General features: G+C 37.3%; 1 protein-coding gene and 1 non-coding gene across 10 annotated transcripts; both read right to left on the bottom strand.

Annotated features, from left to right (window-relative positions):
• Nucleotides 1-613: 613 nt before the first annotated feature.
• LOC146923305 (ion channel CASTOR) lies at nt 614-18,064 on the bottom strand. Of its 9 annotated transcripts, none has more exons than XM_085716070.1 (12): nt 17,814-18,064; nt 17,058-17,720; nt 16,770-16,952; nt 7,592-7,651; nt 7,309-7,512; nt 6,413-6,661; nt 3,163-3,261; nt 2,599-2,793; nt 2,227-2,319; nt 1,663-1,764; nt 1,501-1,570; nt 614-1,253 (listed from the first exon to the last, which is right to left on the bottom strand). In XM_085716070.1, exons 1-12 carry the CDS (start codon nt 18,051-18,053, stop codon nt 1,210-1,212), a joined length of 2,202 nt encoding a protein of 733 aa, XP_085572196.1. In that variant the 5' UTR covers nt 18,054-18,064; the 3' UTR covers nt 614-1,209. The 9 variants fall into 9 exon arrangements, 7 of the variants coding, with proteins under 7 accessions (XP_085572196.1, XP_085572195.1, XP_085572201.1 ...); XR_015012885.1 differs by lacking the exon at nt 614-1,253 and adding an exon at nt 1,953-2,076 and having other exon boundaries at nt 1,553-1,570; XR_015012887.1 differs by lacking the exon at nt 614-1,253 and adding an exon at nt 1,953-2,069 and having other exon boundaries at nt 1,553-1,570.
• Nucleotides 18,065-20,209: 2,145 nt separating this feature from the next.
• On the bottom strand, nt 20,210-20,316 carry LOC146923304 (small nucleolar RNA R71). The gene has a single exon (XR_015013035.1). It is a non-coding gene; the product is annotated as a small nucleolar RNA R71 (small nucleolar RNA).
• Nucleotides 20,317-22,323: the final 2,007 nt, after the last annotated feature.

Raw genomic sequence — 22,323 nt, 5'->3', positions numbered from 1 at the left:
TAACCTCTATTGTACTTTCTATGTATTGTTTATTTAATATTAAATTTTGAACGGAGAATTAAAAAGTATGACGGTAATATGATAAAGGATAAAACAACAACAACCAAGTGTTATTCCACTAAACGAGACCGGCTACAACGATCAAATTATGCCATAATGTTTTATCATAAACCATATTTGTATTCAACTCTACTTCTAAAAAACTTTAAAAAAAATTCTAATAGTTCCTCTTATGATTTTTCTAGATCTTCCTCTACCTCTTTTGAGGTGATAGATGATAGATATTAATCAATAACCTTAGACATATATATTCATGTCTTTTTCTAAAAGCATTTGAGTAAGAAAATGGTATGGTGGATGATCTCATTTGACGCCATCCTCACACCATAGTATCATCATCATACCCCAATCATAAAAACATTGGCGACAATTATGCTGCCCTGCAAGCTTAAAATTGAAGCAACAATTATTTTAATCATCTGGACTACCAGACATAAATATTAGAGGTGAACATGGAAATTTAAGCGGCCTAAGAGATATTGAGGGTGCCTAAAAAGAAATCATCACTTTTTTTGGCTAAACATGCCTCTGGTATGTTTTAAAAAGCAAAAAAGAAGAAAAAAGTATATCAAGTTTTAATTGCTAGCAAATAACCTTGTTGACTTGTAAGTGACATAAATCCCAAAGCAGATTTTAATTTAGCGTGAAAAACATAGACTAACGTCAACCGGGATAAATCATTTCTAACCCAGCCTGCATAGCTTCAACCGTAATTCCCCTCATTTCTAAAAACAAAAATAACAAACACCTATTTGCCTTGGAGAAACGATAGGAACACTCTCTTTTTAGCATTCTCTCTAACATTCACTCTCTTATTGGGTCAAATCCATGTAGGTCACCACTTTATGTGGGATCCACTTCCAGTGTGTGGTACCCACATAAATTTCATATTTTCAACCAATAAGAGTGTGTTAGAGAGAGTATTAGAAATAGTGTCCATAGCAATCCTCATTTGCCTTTTGTCCACCAATTTGTCATTCCTTTTCAGTAATCACCACAAAAACATCCTTGAGCGACCACTTCCATTTGTCACTCTTTGCTGGGGGGTTAATAACTGCCCTTTCTGCATTCGCTAAACGGTATCCAATCAAAATCTCTCTCCTTTGCCGAGCTCGTAACATTATTTCATAGAAACTCAATTCCTCACTCTCATGGAGGTATAGATCTGCTTGCCGTATATGCATTTCGTTTCCCTGACAAAAACCCAGAAAACAAAATTTATCAGTATGAAGCATGCAATGAAAATGATTTTTAATGAAAATGATTTTTAATTGCAGGATACTCGAAACTGCAAGGGATCCAAATTTACTAGGTTGAAGTGTAAGACAGGGTATAGCATAAAGCAAATATGGCAGGCTTTTCAAGACAATAAATGTGATGCATGCAACCACAAAATATGTGATGTAACCTGTCCCTTTGGTATATCTAAAAGAGCAGTACCTGCTCCGCAAATAGCTCCTCCAATACACTGTTTATCTGCCGATCTTCTGCAACCATGGCCAAAGCCATGCTGACAAGTTCATTTGATAAAACATAATCACTAATTTTTGACATAGATAAAAGGTTTTTTGTCCTAGGATCCAAAATTTCACTAATTATAACTGTTTTATCTGAAGCCTGCTTCATTTCCCCAATCCATGAGCCTTTTGAGAAGCTCCCTCCATGAGCTTGACTGGCCATAGCTGGATAAGGAAGACGTCTAGCCTGAAATCAAAACATCAAATATCCAAGTCCAACTCAAACTTTTAGAGGAAACTAGGATCAATTGATAAGGCATAGAATAAAGGAAAAACCTAAAGAAATCCATCAAGATACCGGTCTCATAATATTCATGTGACAAAATCATACAAGATCATCCAAAATTGTAAATAAACAAAGGGTAATGAAATCACCCGATGTGCATTAGCTTCCACACCATGAGGATTTCAGTATCTGTATCTAATGTGCAGCCAACATTAGCATACGAGCAAAATTGCCAAAAGCCCAAAGATGAAACCATAGAGAATCACCTATAGACTTATGCACAAACATCGTCATTCTCAATTGATATCAAATGCTACGTTATGTGCATGATATACTGCTTAAAGACTGGGATATTTGTAGGATAGCAGAAGAAGAGGCTGTCATAACAAATCAAAGCTCAAATTTTGTAGATTGGAAACTCACTTGTATGTCACGAATTAAAAGGAGAGTGGCAAGAGATCTAGAGTCAGCTTGAATTGCTGAATCCTCAACGGATTCATCTGCCAAAATCAGTATCTGCAAAAAGCAGAATTTCCACCATAATCAACTTGCATACATTGTAATTGAACAAGTTCCAAATACTTCACCATATCACAGTTTTACTCTAAGTCTAACCCAAACTTGCCACTAATTAATTAGTAGTACAATTATGTTGTTGCTGAAAGATCACTACAGTAAATACTATGGCAGAAGCCACAGGTGGTTCCATTCCATCCCTTACATTATGTTTGATGAAGAATGAAGATCATGCAGTAATACATTTTATAGAGGGAAAAAGTGATAAAAGTCACTTACTGAATCAAATGATTCCAATGGAAGGCTTTCCAAGTGACGACGTATAACAGCATTGCCCTCACGATTAACCAGTATTATGTTTTCCAACCGATTTATGTCTAGGCCACCATCAGTTAATTTCTTTTCCCTCTCCTTTTCTGGAACATCATTGAACATCCAAAGCTCTGAATTATGTGCCAGAGATGCATCCAGAACCTAAAGGAAAAGATGGAATTTGGACATCACAAAAAAGTTATTAATGCCCACAGAGCAAATAAACTGCTGTGGGAATGAAGGGAGGATTGGATTATGGCTCCTCCTTCGATAACAGAAACCAAAACTGAAACTGGGCGGCGCTAAGCTCACAGGACTGTGTTTTTCAAACCATGCTCTAGATACCAACATAAATCTGAGCTAAATATTTATCACTCAAATAACAAGGAGTGTACAAGCATTTATATACACGAGAGACATAATCTAAATATATTTGCAAATAAAAAGTCCTTTCATGCTCCTTTCAAGCACATTGACAAATAAAAACAAAGAAAGTCAGGGACCATAACAGGAGATTTCTAGCAGCATTACCATGATCATGTCCTCCATATCACGCCTCCAGCCGCAAAAAAGTATTCTCTCTGCAGACCTCGGAAAAACAAAGTCTTTTGGTAAGCTTCCCCTCCATACCTGAAATCAAAAAGGAAACGGGGCAAGGAACCATATCATTCAATCTGCCTCGTCCATCCTCAAAATAAAATAAAAACCTGACTTCCTTGGCTTTACAAGTCTTTCAGTATATAAAAGTAATCACTAATCACTGTTAGACCTTGGTAAACAAATGCATTCTAATTCGTTTATCAGTTTTATTCTACTATTCTATCCTAACAATATGCCCCCCTTCAAATGCAACCTTGTCCAGAAGGTTGAAAGCAGAAAACTCATGGATTGGGATTCAGTGACTTTAAGGCGGGAAAGTCACAGTGACTTTGGTATAATTCTGTGTATTTCATGAGAAAGATGAAAGAGAAATAATATATAGGATGAGAGAGAGAGAGAAAGAGAGAGAGAGAGAGAGAGAGATAGACACAAAGTCACCATGAGTTTGGCTCATAAGTTCAAAAATAAACATCAATTGGCAATTTTGCAATATCCGATGTCAAGATCAACTCCTAGACTGTGATCAGAGCACAACTAAAATTGACTAAAAGCACGTCAATAATTGAACACAGGAGTTGTCGAAAATTTGACAAAGTCTACTCTAAAAGTAACCACAAATCAATTTCGCAGGATCAATAGCATAGATATATATCCAGAATCCACCAACCAAAATTTGCATAATCCATATACAATAATTGGTATCAGTTCTCACAGCTATACAAAAGGACATGTTGAATTTGTGTGTCTAAACCAAACCACCCTCACCTCTATTTAAAATAACATACAATAAATATAATAAATGCTAATTCTAATCCGAATCTATGATAATTGTACAGTTAATGATTGATTCTAAACCTGATAATAAATACACTTATTTGATTATTTGAATTTAACACTCCCCCTCAAGCAAAGCTTACTAAGCTTAAGCTTGTTAGAAGAAAACCATGCATTTCCAGCAAATGACCATTGGTGGGAAGGGAATTGCCACTAATATAATTCATGTGTGGGATGAATAGGCACCACTGGAATGATCGTCAGCGGAAAGAGAAGTCGGCTCTAATATGATTCATTGGAGGGAGTCAAGTATCAGCCAAGAGGAGAGATCAATGCCAAAGTTGGTGAGTCGCAGACCAGTGAATGAGGAAATTTTTTATTGCCTAGGGACAAAACTACAGGGATGTGTAGACCGAGTGATTCCAATCCTGGTGGTGGCAGTATTGTTGTAAAAAAAATATGACAACAGCGCCTGACAGCAGACTAGTGGCCAAAGTGACCAGTGATGAAAGAGTTCACACCAGCAAAGAGGAGCGCGATGATTGAAAGCAGAAAGCACCTAGAGGTGAGTGTGACTATAGCGGCAGAGGACAACAACAGATAGGCAGTTGAGAGTAGAAACCGCCTAAAGGTCACTGATACCATGTTGAATTTGTGATTTCTTTGAGCCTAAATCATACCACTGCCACCAGTATTTGTAATAGCATGTACAATAAATGTTGATTGATATAATTTGCTCCTAATCTATGATTTGGTACATTTAATACCTACTTCTAATCCTAATTATTATAAAGATAAAAATTTGATTCTTTGATTCTAATAAGAGGATGAAAGTTACTAAACTGCCCTGGCTTTAAAAAATAACTAGTGTCGCATTTGTTCATGAACCTAAATAGTAGCACCAATACCGGTCCAACTAATTAGATCAATCATAATAGCACTGTGGAGGATACCAATTCTGCCCCTTTCTCTTTTTCTCGAAACAAGTCAATAATGCTAGTAATTAGTGAGATATATTATTGAACCCATCCAAGGCAACCCTACAAATAACGACCCGTTTGCCGCTACCATAGTCAAACTACATATACGAAATAACCCCTGTATATCTCCATTCTCCATGGCTACTGCTGCATGAACGAGTGTTGTACCTCCGTCTTCCTTCACCATGATCTCCTCCGTGATAATCTCTTCCTCCAGCATCTCAAACACTGAGTCATGCTATGATTCTGTCCTATGAAGCATTGAGACAGACACAGACACTGTATACGACACAGACACATCAACGCCGGTAATAATTTGAGAAAATAACATAATCAAAGGTAATCTCATGTGTCGGTGTCGGACACTAACACAGTCGAACACATTGTCCCTATATCCGGCTTTTCGTTTGTTTCACCTTAAATTATATTTTTGGCCCAGCGACCCATTCCCACGTGTTAGTTCAATCAAATTTGGGAATTTCAACCATCTTATATATAAGAAGTGGTTTTCTTTCCTTAGAATGCTTAATAAAGAGACCATGGTCATCTTTACTTTGCATGTTTGCTAGTGATATCATAGTCTGAATGAACTTCCAATACGATGCACTAGGAGATTTCTTGAGCCCATATAAGGTCTTCTTTAATCAGCATAGGTAGTCTATTTAGTAATCTTCTTGATCTCAAAATGTGGAGTATCCACCTTCTTTCGTCGCACAACCATGTAGCATCTTAAGCTCAATAATGCTAGATTCCCACAAACAATGTAAGCCATGATCATTGGCCCCCTTCAAGAACACTCTTGAATCCATTTCTTCCCCTGAAGATTTGGCAAGCTAGACATATTGTTACGCATCCACAAATCAGATTTGAAGAGTAGAGATAATAAGAACAAATTTCAGTTATTACTGAAAGAAATCTAAACATACAAGGGGTTAGAGTTTTCCGCCAACACTTTCTCCTTCACAAAGGGTTTTCCCTTTCACACAAACTATTTAATCTTCTGAATTAATTCTTTCTAATTTTACCCTATTTATCTAATTCACTCATATCTAACTACCCAACAAATCCTAACTATTTTAGTCCCCTTTTTTCTACTCTTCTATCCCAACAGATTCATAAGTACTTGTTGGTGTTGCAATCCATCACACAAACTATTTAATCTTCTGAATCAATTCTTTCTAATTTTACCCCTATTTATCTAATTCACTCTCATCTAACTACCCAACAAATCCTAACTATTTTAGTCCCCTTTTTTCTACCCTTCTATCCCAACAGATTCATAAGTACTTGTTGGTGTTGCAATCCAAATTAGCTCAAGTAAATTTTATTTTGGATTAGCATTTGAATATGTATTTGTCATAAACAAATAATAATAGTAGGGGGAAAAACCATAACAAGTAACAATAACAATTTATGTGACAAAGCACCTTAGGCAAGGATGCGGGGGCATAGGTGTCATCATCTTCTGCAATAACCAGAACTTCATCTCCTTCTTGCATAACATAGGAGTCATCTGGATTCAAAATAATTTTACCACCATATGATGCAACTTTGATTCCACACGGAATTGCAGCCGGAAAGCTGATTAATACATCTTCAAATTGCATGTCATCTAACTGTGGCCATCTTTTGATATAGAATTCACAATTTTCAAAACCAAGTATATCTTCCCAAATCTGCCAAAGAACGGCATCAAATTTTTATTATAAGGAACAGAGAAGATACAAAAGAGACAGAGATAAATACATGATCCTAAACTGTACCACAGAAGGAAAACTAAGTAGTAAAGAACAGTCCTTCAAAAAAAAAGTAGTAAAGAACAGGGCCAACCCAATACTAATAGTATGTTTGAATGCAGGAATTTAGAGGGGAAGCAAAGACTTAATATTATTTTCTAAATTGAGAAGCTATAAAATATTAAAACGTTTCTAAAAAATAAATTAAATGTGGTTCAAATGTTATATGATCATGTATCATGCTATTCATTCCCTTTTTTTTTAAATCTCAAATGATCATTTATCTCGTTATTCATTCATTTTTTTAAAAATCTAAAATATATACCAAAAGATAGACTTAGCCCTCCAAAACCATCCCCTCTAAAATCCTCCAAATCCCTTCATACCCTAAGAGACCAATGACAAACCACGAACGGGAGAGCACAAAGACAACCCTATGCATTACCCAAGCAAATTGTCAACCACAATGCAGTTGCCATGCCCTGCTATAAATTAACTATTAACTAATAGTCAAGTACTTTTGAACTGGACTAACATTATGAACTATGCAACTAAATTTACATCAAAAAGAGGTAATAGGTTTTGACCTGTGCAAGTCCAGGCTGCCGAGCACATTGAATCATCAAGCGACCAATGACGTCATGAGCTACAACAGCTTCAACAAGATCACCTCCCACAAGTTTAACAAGAACCTCATTGTCCAGATCACTCAATTCAACCACTATGTGCCCTCGTAATCCTTCTTTGACTCCAGTCAGACTTAAGACTGTTCTCAGAGCTCGGGCGTCACTCTATACCAAATAAAAAACAAGTTAATGGCCATCCACTCATGTTATGATAAATTTGGAAACTCATCATCACTCATCAGACCTGATCAGCATTCCCATCTTCAGCAAGGACAATTATTGCACGTGCCTTTGAAACAGAAACCTGTATATCACATGGTGTCAGCAAACAAATCAACAACCTTAAAAAGCTTATTGATGCCATTGAAGCTAAGCAACATCTTCCACCAGAAGTGAATGATACCATAACAGACACGGAGAAATAATACAACATTAAAAGCATTATTTGTAGAAGTAATTGATCAAAGCGACGTCCTTGGTTTGACACAGCATTTCATGCGAGAATGATTTATGGACAGATTGTACAGCAGAGGAAACTCTTCATTCAGATTTTTTTTTCTTTTCAAAACTGATGACATCCTGTCATTACGTAATATTAGGGACTTATTGTGACATTTTGATAGAGTTCTCATGCAATTTATACTGTTCTGGAGTGCAATAAGCTTAAAATTTGAAGTCTGTTCGAAGGAAATCGCGCCACGCCAATTTCAAGCCGTGCTGCGATTTTTGAAGCAAAATTACATCCTCCCTGTTTGAGGGAAATCGCGGCACGCCATAATACAAGGCGCGGCGCGATTTTGATGGGTCAGGCCCATAACTTCTATAAATACTGCACTCAAGCTGAAGAACAAGGGTTACGATTTTGGAGAGCAAAGTGCGATTTTGAGACATCGGAGACGGCTAGAAGGGCGATTTCTTCATCCTTTTACCAATTCATGTATGTTTTAATTATTTCATTGATTATGCTATTTGTAAACTCGATTATGAGTAGCTAAATCTCTCAGAGATTAGATCCGAGATGAATCTTTGTAACCCTAATTGACACATGTTGCTGTGAAACTCTATTTTGTTTATGAATTCAATTCTAGTTTATTCAATTCAATTGTTCTTAATGCTTTTTATATCTTGATCACATATAACTTGATTTCGTGAGAATGAATGACCACTGACCATGGCTTTCAACTTAGACCTAATTGAATTGTTCTAATAAACAGGGTTAGTCTAGGAATAGATAATCGTTTGTTAGTGATAATAGGTTAACGTTCGGTAAAACCTTCAAGAATTATTAGACCACCTAAGGAATTAGGGGCTGTAGTTTAAGAAGAGGGTCCTAACTCAAGGGATTGATTAGGGCTATTTTGTTAATCATCGTAAATTAGAAAAGGATTCATAACAAATAGGTGCAGTAGACCAATTAGGGGAACTTAGAGGATTCGACGGATCTGATCTCATCTTTCTCTCCTATTTTCTTAATCAAATCTTTACTTTTTTATTTGATTTCTTAAAATCAAACCAAATCTACTGCCTAGTGGCAAACCAAAAATAACTTTTATACATCCTACTTTTATAACGAAATTGAATTATTGAAGTTAAAAACAGTCCTCGTGGGATCGATATTTTTACTACTTCGATAGTATTTGGTGCACTTGCCAGAGATCTATCAAGTTTTTGGCGCCGTTAGAGACTTTTAGGACTTGTCCCTTAATGAATTTCTGAGTTAAGGCATTGTAGAATGTTGCTAAAGATTAAGTTTGGGGTTGCTATTGGAATTTGCAACCAACTAAGTTTGGGGTGGGGGTACTAGAGAATTAGAGAACAAAAATGAAAGAATTATGAAATTGTCATGCAAAATATACACATAAAAATGGTGTATCAAAAAAAAAAAAATTGAATGATGAAAAAGGGACAAAACATTGAAAATCCGAGTAACTTCAAACTCGATTGTCCCTAAATGTTAAAAATATTCTCTAGTACCTTTGCATTGATTGTATTTCCACAAGGTGAATGATAGAAGGATTGAATTTTGTGCTATAACTTCCGTAGGAATGCCTAACTCAAATTTTGTGTAGCCTACTTATCCAAATATATCCCACCTTTCACCTAAGCCCCGTTATAACCCTAAAGACCTCAAAAGTGTGTAATGATATTGACTTTGATTGATGTTTAGAAACTTTTCAAGCGTATGGTAATATGTAGACCTGCATGTCGACTGGTAGAACCCTGTTTCAATTTGATGCGAGGAGTTGTGAATTGGTGGATGCGAACAAGTCAAACTAGCTCATCTTTAGCTAGAAGGAGAATGAACTTTTGGGTACTATCGTTTTGTCAGGTAACTGTTATTTTACTGTCGTTTGTCACTGTTGCAAGCAAATTCCTTGAGGACAAGGAATGGTTTAAGTTTGGGGTTGTGATGACATTCTGTCATTACGTAATATTAGGGACTTATTGTGACATTTTGATAGAGTTCTCATGCAATTTATACTGTTCTGGAGTGCAAAAAGCTTAAAATTTGAAGTCTGTTCGAAGGAAATCGCGCCACGCCAATTTCAAGCCGTGCTGCGATTTTTGAAGCAAAAATACACACTTCCTGTAAAGGGGAAATCGCGGCACGCCAATTAACAAGGCGCGGCGCGATTTTGATGGGTCAGGCCCATGACTTCTATAAATACTGCACTCAATCTGAAGAACAAGGGTTACGATTTTGGAGAGCAAAGTGCGATTTTGAGACATCGGAGACGGCTAGAAGGGCGATTTCTTCATCCTTTTACCAATTCATGTATGTTTTAATTATTTCATTGATTATGCTATTTGTAAACTCGATTATGAGTAGCTAAATCTCTTAGAGATTAGATCCGAGACGAATCTTTGTAACCCTAATTGACACATGTTGCTGTGAAACTCTATTTTGTTTATGAATTCAATTCTAGTTTATTCAATTCAATTGTTCTTAATGCTTTTTATATCTTGATCACATATAACTTGATTTCGTGAGAATGAATGACCACTGACCATGGCTTTCAACTTAGACCTAATTGAATTGTTCTAATAAACAGGGTTAGTCTAGGAATAGATAATCGTTTGTTAGTGATAATAGGTTAACGTTCGGTAAAACCTTCAAGAATTATTAGACCACCTAAGGAATTAGGGGCTGTAGTTTAAGAAGAGGGTCCTAACTCAAGGGATTGATTAGGGCTAATTTGTTAATCATCGTAAACTAGAAGGGGGTTCATAACAAATAGGTGCAGTAGACCAATTAGGGGAACTTAGAGGATTCGACGGATCTGATCTCATCTTTCTCTCCTATTTTCTTAATCAAATCTTTTCTGTTTCTTGATTTAATTAAAATCAAACCAAATCTACCGCCTAGTGGCAAAACAAAATAAATTTTATACATCCTAATTATATAACGAAATTGAATTATTGAAGTTAAAAACAGTCCTCGTGGGAACGATATTTTTACTACTTCGATAGTATTTGGTGCACTTGCCAAACGTCTATCAAGTTTTTGTGGCGAGTGCACCAAATACTATCGAAGTAGTAAAAATATCGATCCCACGAGGACTGTTTTTAACTTCAATAATTCAATTTCGTTATAAAAGTAGGATGTATAAAAGTTATTTTTGGTTTGCCACTAGGCAGTAGATTTGGTTTGATTTTAAGAAATCAAATAAAAAAGTAAAGATTTGATTAAGAAAATAGGAGAGAAAGATGAGATCAGATCCGTTGAATCCTCTAAGTTCCCCTAATTGGTCTACTGCACCTATTTGTTATGAATCCTTTTCTAATTTACGATGATTAACAAAATAGCCCTAATCAATCCCTTGAGTTAGGACCCTCTTCTTAAACTACAGCCCCTAATTCCTTAGGTGGTCTAATAATTCTTGAAGGTTTTACCGAACGTTAACCTATTATCACTAACAAACGATTATCTATTCCTAGACTAACCCTGTTTATTAGAACAATTCAATTAGGTCTAAGTTGAAAGCCATGGTCAGTGGTCATTCATTCTCACGAAATCAAGTTATATGTGATCAAGATATAAAAAGCATTAAGAACAATTGAATTGAATAAACTAGAATTGAATTCATAAACAAAATAGAGTTTCACAGCAACATGTGTCAATTAGGGTTACAAAGATTCATCTCGGATCTAATCTCTGAGAGATTTAGCTACTCATAATCGAGTTTACAAATAGCATAATCAATGAAATAATTAAAACATACATGAATTGGTAAAAGGATGAAGAAATCGCCCTTCTAGCCGTCTCCGATGTCTCAAAATCGCACTTTGCTCTCCAAAATCGTAACCCTTGTTCTTCAGCTTGAGTGCAGTATTTATAGAAGTTATGGGCCTGACCCATCAAAATCGCGCCGCGCCTTGTATTATGGCGTGCCGCGATTTCCCTCAAACAGGGAGGATGTAATTTTGCTTCAAAAATCGCAGCACGGCTTGAAATTGGCGTGGCGCGATTTCCTTCGAACAAACTTCAAATTTTAAGCTTATTGCACTCCAGAACAGTATAAATTGCATGAGAACTCTATCAAAATGTCACAATAAGTCCCTAATATTACGTAATGACAGGATGTCATCACAACCCCAAACTTAAACCATTCCTTGTCCTCAAGGAATTTGCTTGCAACAGTGACAAATGACAGTAAAATAACAGTTACCTGACAAAACGATAGTACCCAAAAGTTCATTCTCCTTCTAGCTAAAGATGAGCTAGTTTGACTTGTTCGCATCCACCAATTCACAACTCCTCGCATCAAATTGAAACAGGGTTCTACCAGTCGACATGCAGGTCTACATATTACCATACGCTTGAAAAGTTTCTAAATATCAATCAAAGTCAATATCATTACACACTTTTGAGGTCTTTAGGGTTATAACGGGGCTTAGGTGAAAGGTGGGATATATTTGGATAAGTAGGCTACAAAAAATTTGAGTTAGGCATTCCTACGGAAGTTAAAGCACAAAATTCATTCCTTCCTTCATTCACCTTGTGGAAATACAATCAATGCAAAGGTACTAGAGAACATTTTTAACATTTAGGGACACTCGAGTTTGAAGTTACTCGGATTTTAGCTGTTTTGTCCCTTTTTCATCATTCAATTTCTTTTTTTTTTTTTTTTTTTTTTTTGATACACCATTTTTGTGTGTATTTTTCATGTCAATTTCATATTTCTTTTCATTTTTCTCTAGTACCCCCACCCCAAACTTAGTTGGTTGCAAATTCCAATAGCAACCCCAAACTTAATCTTTAGCAACATTCTACAATGCCTTAACTCAGAAAATACATTAAGGGGCAAGTCTTAAAAGTCTCTAGGCTTGTAATGTAGTTTGTCACCGAACAAAAAGTTCTAATCCTACCGGCTCACAATTGGTTAAGAAAGGATAAATTCAACAAATTAAAACAGGGTAGGCTTCAAAAAGGCTCACAGGACCAAGCACTTTTGCCTCAGTGTGTAATTGACAGAGACCAATCAATAATAGAGAAACAATGCAAGTTCTAGAAATGTAGTCGCATGGAAAACTAATCTAACTATAAGTAAATTGAAAAACAAGATTTGGCAATGAACCTTATGGCTGAGATTTCTGGGAGTATGTGACTACCTAGCAACGCCGTACACTTCGCCTTTGAATCAAGTCACCCCTCCTTGAGAACTTTTGGAATACCGTTTCATCAAACAACTGTTACTAAACTGTAATAGGTCACATGAAACAAAACAAATTCATTAATAATAAACAAGTGCAGGAGCAATTACAATAGGGAAATAAGTTCAATGGACTTTGACATTAAAAAGAAAATAAAAAGAAAATACACCAAAAGAAAAATGACTGAAAAATAAAATACAAAGCAGAAAATGCTAATCCATCAGTAGATCAGCCCATGTTCACATCATCATGGTAACATCTCAGCATAGGTAAGCATCCGGGACTTTTTCCAAGTCGACCCAGGCCTACACATGGTGGTAATGATGTCTTCAAATGTATCCTCTGTCATACCAAATCTCTCCCTCCTCAGTTTCTCAACCCAACACTCCTCCGATGGTTGAACATTCAGCCATTCATTAAGCGCTTCAGGGCTGAAATCAATGGTCTTGCCCCGAACAAAAGATTGAAAGGGTGTATCGGAAACCCGTGCATTTGCAAAGAATTCAACGATCACGGTTTTGTTGTTCGCTTCTTCGATCACCTCATTCAGCTTTGTCCACCCTCTCCTTCGTAATTCAGCCTCAAAGAACGGATACTTAACAAGCCTTGTGAAGTCAAACTTTCTCTCCCCCACAACTTCAAAACTTTTCATGGATTGGGGGAACTCTTGGGCTTGGTCATTGATGAAATGAATGGCGTTTTCGGGTGGTTCGGATGCGGCACGAGGGCGTTTGGCTTTGCTTGTAGATGGCTTGGGGTTGGTGGCTTTCTTTGAGCGGGTGTTTCGTTGGTTAGAGGCCATTTGTGTGGTTTAGGAAGATGGTGAAAGGGAAGTTTTGTGAAGTTTGGGAAAGTTGGGAATGATTGTGGTTTGATGGTGGTTTGGATTGATGAATTTGTGATAGGATTGTGATTTGATGATGTTTAGTAAGTGAATAAGGAGATGAATATGAGAAAAATTCGTGAATGGGAAGTTTAGGGAAGTTTTGGTAGAGAAAGGTAGGAAGAATGGAATGGGAAAAATGGTGGAAAAGCTGGGTTTTTATAGACTGGTAGGCAAAATCGCGGCACGCCATATAACAAGGTGCGGCGCGATTTTGATCAAACAGGGAGCATGCTTCCTCAGGCCAAAAATTTTGTTTTCTTGAAAAATGCCTAAGTTCATTGAATTTTTTAAAAACTTTTGAGGAAAGAATCATGCAAGACATCAGTACCTTGCATGACTTTCTTTGCAGGAGGTATACTTGAACAATTTTTTTTTTAAAACTTTCCTGCCTCGTATTAAAAGAAAAGAAAAATATTTTTGTATTTTTGTATTTGAAAGCAATAAAATCATACCTGAAAAATAAATAGTGGGTTGCCTCCCACCAAGCGCTTTCTTTTACGTCATTGAGCTTGACGCTTCAACCACTGTTAGGGTGGCAAATATGTCAGAAAGAACACATCATCCTTCTTCTTCCTCTTGTTTGGTAGGAATTCCATGAATTTGTAGCAAAGAAGTAGATGCTCCCATGCTCTCACTGTTAAACCTTTAGAGTTTAAGCTCTCCCACCGTAAAGAAGGACATGCATCCATTTGCACACGAGTGATTTCCTCAACCTCCGTTGGTTCAGACTTCGGGAAAATGTCAACACTCCTTACTTTGGGATTTTCTTCCACAACAACCTTGTGACATTCAGTCTCCATCTGAACTAGCTTCCTTTGAGACTCATGTGATTTCTTAACAAGATCACCACACTGAACATCAAACTTCTCAAATGAAACTTGATTTGACACCAAGAAATCATCTAAAATATTCTGAAGTTGAGTATTGTAATCGATGTTGATCACCTCTTTCTTCCCTTCACCATCACTACCTGGTTGATTCGCCTCATAATGACCACAACTCGAGATTTTGTTGTCCAAAATTTTGATCTTAAAAGATAGCATATATTTTTCATACTGCAACTTAGCAATCTCTTCTGTGTCATAGAGGAGTACCCTGTCTATCATAGCTGCAAAACTTGGATAAACTTTTCAGTAGCACAGTACAATGAGAAGAAAACAAAGAGCATAATATTTTTTTTCTTTTTTTTTATAAATATATATACAAGAATATAAATGACAAAAAATCCTAAATAAAAACAAAATTGAAAAATTGAAATGACTCAACAGTCCCCGGCAGCGGCGCCAAAAACTTGATAGACGTTTGGCAAGTGCACCAAATACTATCGAAGTAGTAAAAATATCGTTCCCACGAGGACTGTTTTTAACTTCAATAATTCAATTTCGTTATATAATTAGGATGTATAAAATTTATTTTGTTTTGCCACTAGGCGGTAGATTTGGTTTGATTTTAATTAAATCAAGAAACAGAAAAGATTTGATTAAGAAAATAGGAGAGAAAGATGAGATCAGATCCGTCGAATCCTCTAAGTTCCCCTAATTGGTCTACTGCACCTATTTGTTATGAACCCTCTTCTAGTTTACGATGATTAACAAATTAGCCCTAATCAATCCCTTGAGTTAGGACCCTCTTCTTAAACTACAGCCCCTAATTCCTTAGGTGGTCTAATAATTCTTGAAGGTTTTACCGAACGTTAACCTATTATCACTAACAAACGATTATCTATTCCTAGACTAACCCTGTTTATTAGAACAATTCAATTAGGTCTAAGTTGAAAGCCATGGTCAGTGGTCATTCATTCTCACGAAATCAAGTTATATGTGATCAAGATATAAAAAGCATTAAGAACAATTGAATTGAATAAACTAGAATTGAATTCATAAACAAAATAGAGTTTCACAGCAACATGTGTCAATTAGGGTTACAAAGATTCGTCTCGGATCTAATCTCTAAGAGATTTAGCTACTCATAATCGAGTTTACAAATAGCATAATCAATGAAATAATTAAAACATACATGAATTGGTAAAAGGATGAAGAAATCGCCCTTCTAGCCGTCTCCGATGTCTCAAAATCGCACTTTGCTCTCCAAAATCGTAACCCTTGTTCTTCAGATTGAGTGCAGTATTTATAGAAGTCATGGGCCTGACCCATCAAAATCGCGCCGCGCCTTGTTAATTGGCGTGCCGCGATTTCCCCTTTACAGGAAGTGTGTATTTTTGCTTCAAAAATCGCAGCACGGCTTGAAATTGGCGTGGCGCGATTTCCTTCGAACAGACTTCAAATTTTAAGCTTTTTGCACTCCAGAACAGTATAAATTGCATGAGAACTCTATCAAAATGTCACAATAAGTCCCTAATATTACGTAATGACAGAATGTCATCAAAAACTGCCATTTATCCGAGTTTTTACATCAGCAATAGAAAAATTTGGCAAGAATGAGTCAACTGACAGATAACAAGTTTAAATGGTTCAGTATTGGCAACTCCAATCAAACCAATTATTTGAAAATATAGGACTGGCATACTCAGTTCAGTTAATCACGTGTTAGTATTACATCTCTACTACCTCCCTTTGTTTTAAATTCATTAATGGCTCAAGGATTTACTGAACTTTTACATTACCCGACAATAAAGCATCTCTAATGATTTCAAACATAAAAGAATAACCCAAACAACCTCTCCTAACAAAGGTAGAATGTTCCTCCTCCTTCAAATTCCTTGCAGACTCAGACAAAATGTACCCATACACGTAATTATGAATGAACTTCTCTTGGAAATCCTTTAATATACAGGTTAACAATAGATTTCGTATATTATATTATACGAGCATACAACTAAACAGGATTCGGATAAAAAGGTTAATCCAAATAGATCCCGCACCTTTCTCAGGTTAGCCAGAATGAGGGGGCTGCCACTTCTGCATATAACAGATGTTCCTTTGAATTCAAACTCCATTCTTGCAATGTCAAGCTCCATTTCTTCCTTGTCTCGCTCAGCCATCACTACAACAGTTCCTCCACCCAAACTCTCATTGGCTATGGTAAGTTGATTTAGCAATGAACCCTGCACATACAATCTTGTTATTAGGGGTTGAGATACAAATTCATTCAATCAATTTTACAAGGATTGTTACAAGATAAGTAATAGATGGTGGGAGCAGAATCGTACCAATTTATCACTCCAACCAAGAATCAAAGTATGATTTTTCTCGACCACCTCGCTTTTACCTTTCCTTAGTGAATCAAACTTGTCGGAAATTCCATCGGACACAAGTCCAAGCATCATTGCAAATACAAGCATCCCTCCAAAGCTAATTGAAAGCGCAACTAACCTTGGACCAACTCCTTGGGAAGTGGCATGATTGCCTGAGTCCGCGACATAAGTCCAAGAGAGCCAGAGGCAATGAAGCAAATCATCAGAAGTTACACCAAAAAGGGCGAAACCACCAATAAAGATTAGCAGAAGTGTTGAAAATAACAAGACAAGGGGCTTAGCATATGGGTAAACTGATAAAAAAACATCAAGGCGATAGGCAATTTGCTTGTTTAGAGAAACTTGTTGTTCGGGTGTATTGTTGTCAGAAGATTTAGAAACATAGTGTATGTAGTTGAAAATGATGAGAGGGATAAGTAGAAGTGTGAAGGAGAAAATAAGAGAAAGGTTTCTGCTGGAGTAGTTTGGAGGACGTGAAGGAGTGACGTTGAAGGTGTGGTTGCATGAGTGTAATCTGAGATTGAGGCCAAAAACCTCAGTCTGCAATTTATTTACTTGGGTTTGTAGGTGTGTATTTTGGAGCAATAGCAGAAGCAACAAAAAAGCAATAGTCAAAGTCTGTTGTCAAGCATAAACAAACAAACAAACAAATAGTAAGTAAGGGGGATGCAGAGAAAGAGATAAAAGGAGTGAGAAGAGCAAGGAACCTACCACGAGGACAAACTGGAAACGAAACTGCGGGAGGCATATAAGATTAATCTTCTTCTTCTTCACATTTTCTGCAGCAGGTACCTGGGGAGTAGAATTTCGAACGCAGCGGCGACCGCGAATGACTGGTGGTGGACAATTGGAGTTAGAGAAGAATCGTCGGCGGCCGTGTTTTGAAGAAGAGGCTGACGGCGAGGGGAACAACCAATCTCTGCCGCCAGATATTTCTGGATCCAGGGACATATTCCAACCTCCATGTTAGTTAGGTCCGCCAAAAAACTATTACCATCTCACACTCATTCGGACTGTGATTCACTGCAGTCAGAAAAATGACACAGTCACACAGTCAAACGAAAGACAACCATCAGATCCAATCAAGGGTACAGATTCACTTTCTCTAATTTTTCCACCTAACCCACAACACAGGGTAGTAAAAAGGGAAACACGTCTTCATCTTCTTCCTAGTGAACCCTTACAGACAGTGAACCCTGATGACATGCTGTCATTACGTAATTTTTAGGACTTATTTTGACATTTTGATAGAGTTCTAAGCAACATTAAGTGCCCAGGAGATGATAAAAGCAACAAATTTGGAAGATCTGGAAGCTGCCAATCGTATTGCGATTTTCAGCATCGCAATACGATTTCTTGAAGTCAGAGACCATGTTTTTGAAGAAGCTGGATCGCAATACGATCTAGCTAATCGTGATACGATTTCAAGAAGGAGCAGAAAGTAATTTAAGGAGTAATGAAGCCATCGTAGTACGATTATTACAATCGTGGTGCGATTGTGGGCGATCCAGATTTGCCTATTTAAGCTGAAGTCAGTCTCAAACAAAGGGGATTACGATTTTGGAGAGCTAAAGTGCGATTTTAACACCCAGAAGGCTGCAGCGGAGAGGATTTCATCATCTCTAAACCAGTTTATGTATGTTTTAATTCTTCCATTGATTATGCTATTTGTAAACTCAATTATGAGTAGCTAAATCTCTTAGAGATTAGGTCGGAGATGAACCTATGTAACCCTAATTGATATTATGTTGCTGTGAAACTCTATTGTTTATTAATGAATTTCTAGTCTTTATTCAATTCAATTGTTCTTAATGCTTTTTATATCCTGATCAAATATAAACATGATTTTGTGAGAACGAATGACTACTGACCATAGCTTTCGACTTAGACCTAATTGAATTGTTCTGATAAATATGGTTAATCTAGGAATAGATAATCGTTTGTTAGTGATATTAGGTTAACGTTCGTAAAACCTTCAAGGATTATTAGACCACCTAAGGAATTAGGGGCTGTAGTTTAAGAAGAGGGTCCTAACTCAAGGGATTGATTAGGGCTAATTTGTTAACTATCGTGAAACTAGAAAATCATTGGTAATAATAGGTGCAGTAACCAATTAGGGGAAACATAGAGGATTCGAAGACCTGATCTCATCTCTCTCCATATTTTCTTAATCAAATCTTATTCTTTTATTTGATTTCATAAAATCAAACCCAATCTACTGCCTAGTGGCAAACAAAAATAAACCTTTATACATCCTACTTTTATAACGCGATTGAATTATTGAAGTTAAAAACAGTCCTCGTGGGAACGATATTTTTACTACTTCGATAGTATTTGGTGCACTTGCCAGAGATCTATCAAGTTTTTGGCGCCGTTGCCGGGGACTGTTGAATTATTTCAACAAGGCAATTACGTTATAATTTAGGGTTTTTGCAATTTACTTTTCTGTTTTTAATTTTTATTTTTCTGTTTTCATATTCACTTGATTACTTTGCGTTGTGCAGTGCTACTAAGGTATTTTGCTGTTTATGCGAGGTAAACAGAGCTCTGACGACTTAGAGTACGATCCGGAAATTGAAAGGACTGCTAGAGCACTTCGGAAAGCTGTCCGATCGCAAAGGTTAGCTCAGTCCGTTCCACCGGGTGTTCGAGAACAAGTACCGGAGCAACTCTCAAGTGAATCTGAAACAATCTCTTCTCCTAAATCTGCAACTATGGAAGGGGAAGGAGTTGTACCACCAAGACCTAAGCTTGGAGACTACGGGTTAGCCACTCATCGCGGTCAACTGACCCACACTTTTCAACCAGCTAACCCCGTAGCGTTCGACATCAAGACAACTGTCCTCAACGGTTTGAGGGACAAGCAATTCGATGGGACTGAAGCTATGAGTCCTCATGAACACTTGAGCCGTTTTGCTGAAACCTGCGAGTTTTGTGTGCAACCAGCCACCGTGACTGAAGCACAAAAGAAGTTAAGGCTATTCCCTTTCACCTTGACGGGAAGAGCAAAAGATTGGTTGTTAACAATTCCAAACGGGACTGTCCAAACATGGGAAGAGTTAGAGCTGAAGTTCTTGGAGAAATATTTCCCTATGTCTAAATATTGGGACAAGAAGATGGAGATCTCTAACTTCAAGCAAGGAGAAGGTGAATCATTGTATGATGCTTGGGAGCGATTCAATTTGCTTCTTAAGAGATGCCCTAATCATGAGTTCACCGAGAAACAATACCTCCAAATCTTTACTGAGGGGGTGACACCAAACACAAGAATGTTCTTAGATGCTTCCGCGGGAGGTAGTCTCAAGAGCAAAACTGATCATGAAGTCCAAGCTTTGATAGAAAACATGGCTGGAAATGAGTATCGTGCTGAAGCTAAGAAGAAGGAAAGAGGAGTGTTTGGAGTGAGTGAACAAACTGCTATCCTTGCTAACCAAGCAGCTATGAACAAACAGATCGAAGCTCTAACTAAGGAGCTTCAAGGCTTCACTTTGGCTCAAAAGCAACAACAAGTAGCTGCAATCAAGTGTGACTTATGTGGTGAAGAACATCCCAACGGTGAATGTGTTCCAGAAGGATCAAATGAAGAAGCTAACTTCATGGGAGGTTATCAAAGGCAGAATCAATACTACAATTCAGGCATCAACAAGCATCCCAATCTAAGCTACTCAAATAACAATGCTTTGAACTCTCAGATGCTCACTCCTCCTCAACAACAGCAAAGAAAGCCATCAGCTCTTGAGGAAACTATGATGAATTTCATGAAGATGACTCAAGGCAACTTTGAAGAGATGAAGAAGAGTCAAGAAGCTGAAAGAAAGAACAATGAAGCTTCTAGGAAGCTGCTAGAAACTCAACTGGGGCAATTAGCTAAGCAATTGGCTGAACAAAACAAAGGCGGATTCTCAGGTAACACTAAAGACAACCCTAAGAATGAGTCTTGTAATGTTATTGAATTGAGGAGCAAAAAGGTTTTGGCACCTTTAGTTCCAAAAGCTCCAAAGAAGGTTGATGATGTAGTTGAGGTGGAGGAGAATGATGTAGTTGAAAAAAATGATGAGGGCGTAGTTGAAAAAGAAAATGATCATGGAGTAGTTGAAAACGAAAGGAAGAAAAAAACAGAGGGAGAAAAAAGTGAGAAGTTAATTGATGAAGATTCAATCTTGAGGAAGTCGAAGAGTCAAATTTTGAAAGATGGAGACAAACCACAGGTTATTCCATCATATGTGAAGCTTCCATATCCCCACATATCCAAGAAGAAGGAAAAGGATGAAGGCCAATTCAAGAAGTTCATGCAACTTTTTTCACAACTTCAGGTGAACATTCCTTTCGGTGAAGCTCTTGATCAAATGCCGTTGTATGCTAAGTTCATGAAAGACTTGTTGACTAAACGAAGGAAGCCTAAGGATGATGAGAACATAGCACTTTCTGAGAATTGTAGTGCTATTCTTCAAAAGAAGCTGCCACCTAAGCTTAAGGATCCTGGTGCTTTTACTATCCCTTGTTCAATTGGACCGATAGACATTGGAAGAGCTTTATGTGACTTGGGAGCAAGTATAAATCTGATGCCTCTTTCAATGATGAAGAAGCTTAAGTGTGGGGAACCAAAACCAACAAGAATGACCATCACTTTAGCTGATCGGTCAATCTCTTATCCTTTCGGTATACTTGAAGATGTGCTAGTCAAGGTTAATGATTTGGTGTTCCCAGCAGATTTTGTGGTCTTAGATATGGCTGAAGATGAAGACATGCCACTCATTCTAGGAAGACCTTTCCTTGCAACTGGTCGTGCTTTGATTGATGTTGAGCGTGGAGAGCTAATGTTGAGATTCCATAAGGAGCAGGTAGTCTTCAATATCTTTGAGGCAATGAAGCACCAAGATGAGAATCCCAAGTGTTACCGGATTGATGTTGTGGAAGAAACTGTCGAAGATAAAACCCTTGAATCTCAATCTATTCAATCTACGGAGGTGGAAAGTGTGGAATCTATAGTTAAACAAGCAGTGATTGAAAATCTTGGAAAGATAAAGGGTGTTAAGCAACTGGAAGTAAGCAAAGGACAGATGCAACAACAATCATCAGGAGACATCCGTGACAACAAGTATGGGGGATTGACAACTGGTAACAATGAAATAAAGACTACTACCACTGGTCCAGGTGGTAAATTGGCGTATAGAAGGATTCCCTGTGGGATGCGTAATGGGCCGGCTGCTTTTCGATGGTG

The sequence above is a fragment of the Medicago sativa genome, chromosome 5, assembly GCF_051527215.1.
Source record: "Medicago sativa cultivar Bolivia chromosome 5, Bolivia_mono, whole genome shotgun sequence".
NCBI lineage: Eukaryota > Viridiplantae > Streptophyta > Magnoliopsida > Fabales > Fabaceae > Medicago > Medicago sativa.
Note: the sequence above shows the minus strand (reverse complement) of the source record. Positions and strands in the feature narration are given on the sequence as shown.

Coding starts and splice junctions, on each gene's coding strand:
- LOC146923305 (XM_085716069.1), bottom strand. CDS start 18,053: ATGTCCCTGGATCCAGAAATATCTGGCGGCAGAGATTGGTTGTTCCCC. Junction 6,662..7,308: donor GGCAGCCTGGACTTGCACAG/GTCAAAACCTAT, acceptor GTTCTTTGGCAG/ATTTGGGAAGATATACTTGG. Junction 1,254..1,500: donor AGGAGCTATTTGCGGAGCAG/GTACTGCTCTTT, acceptor GGTTTTTGTCAG/GGAAACGAAATGCATATACG.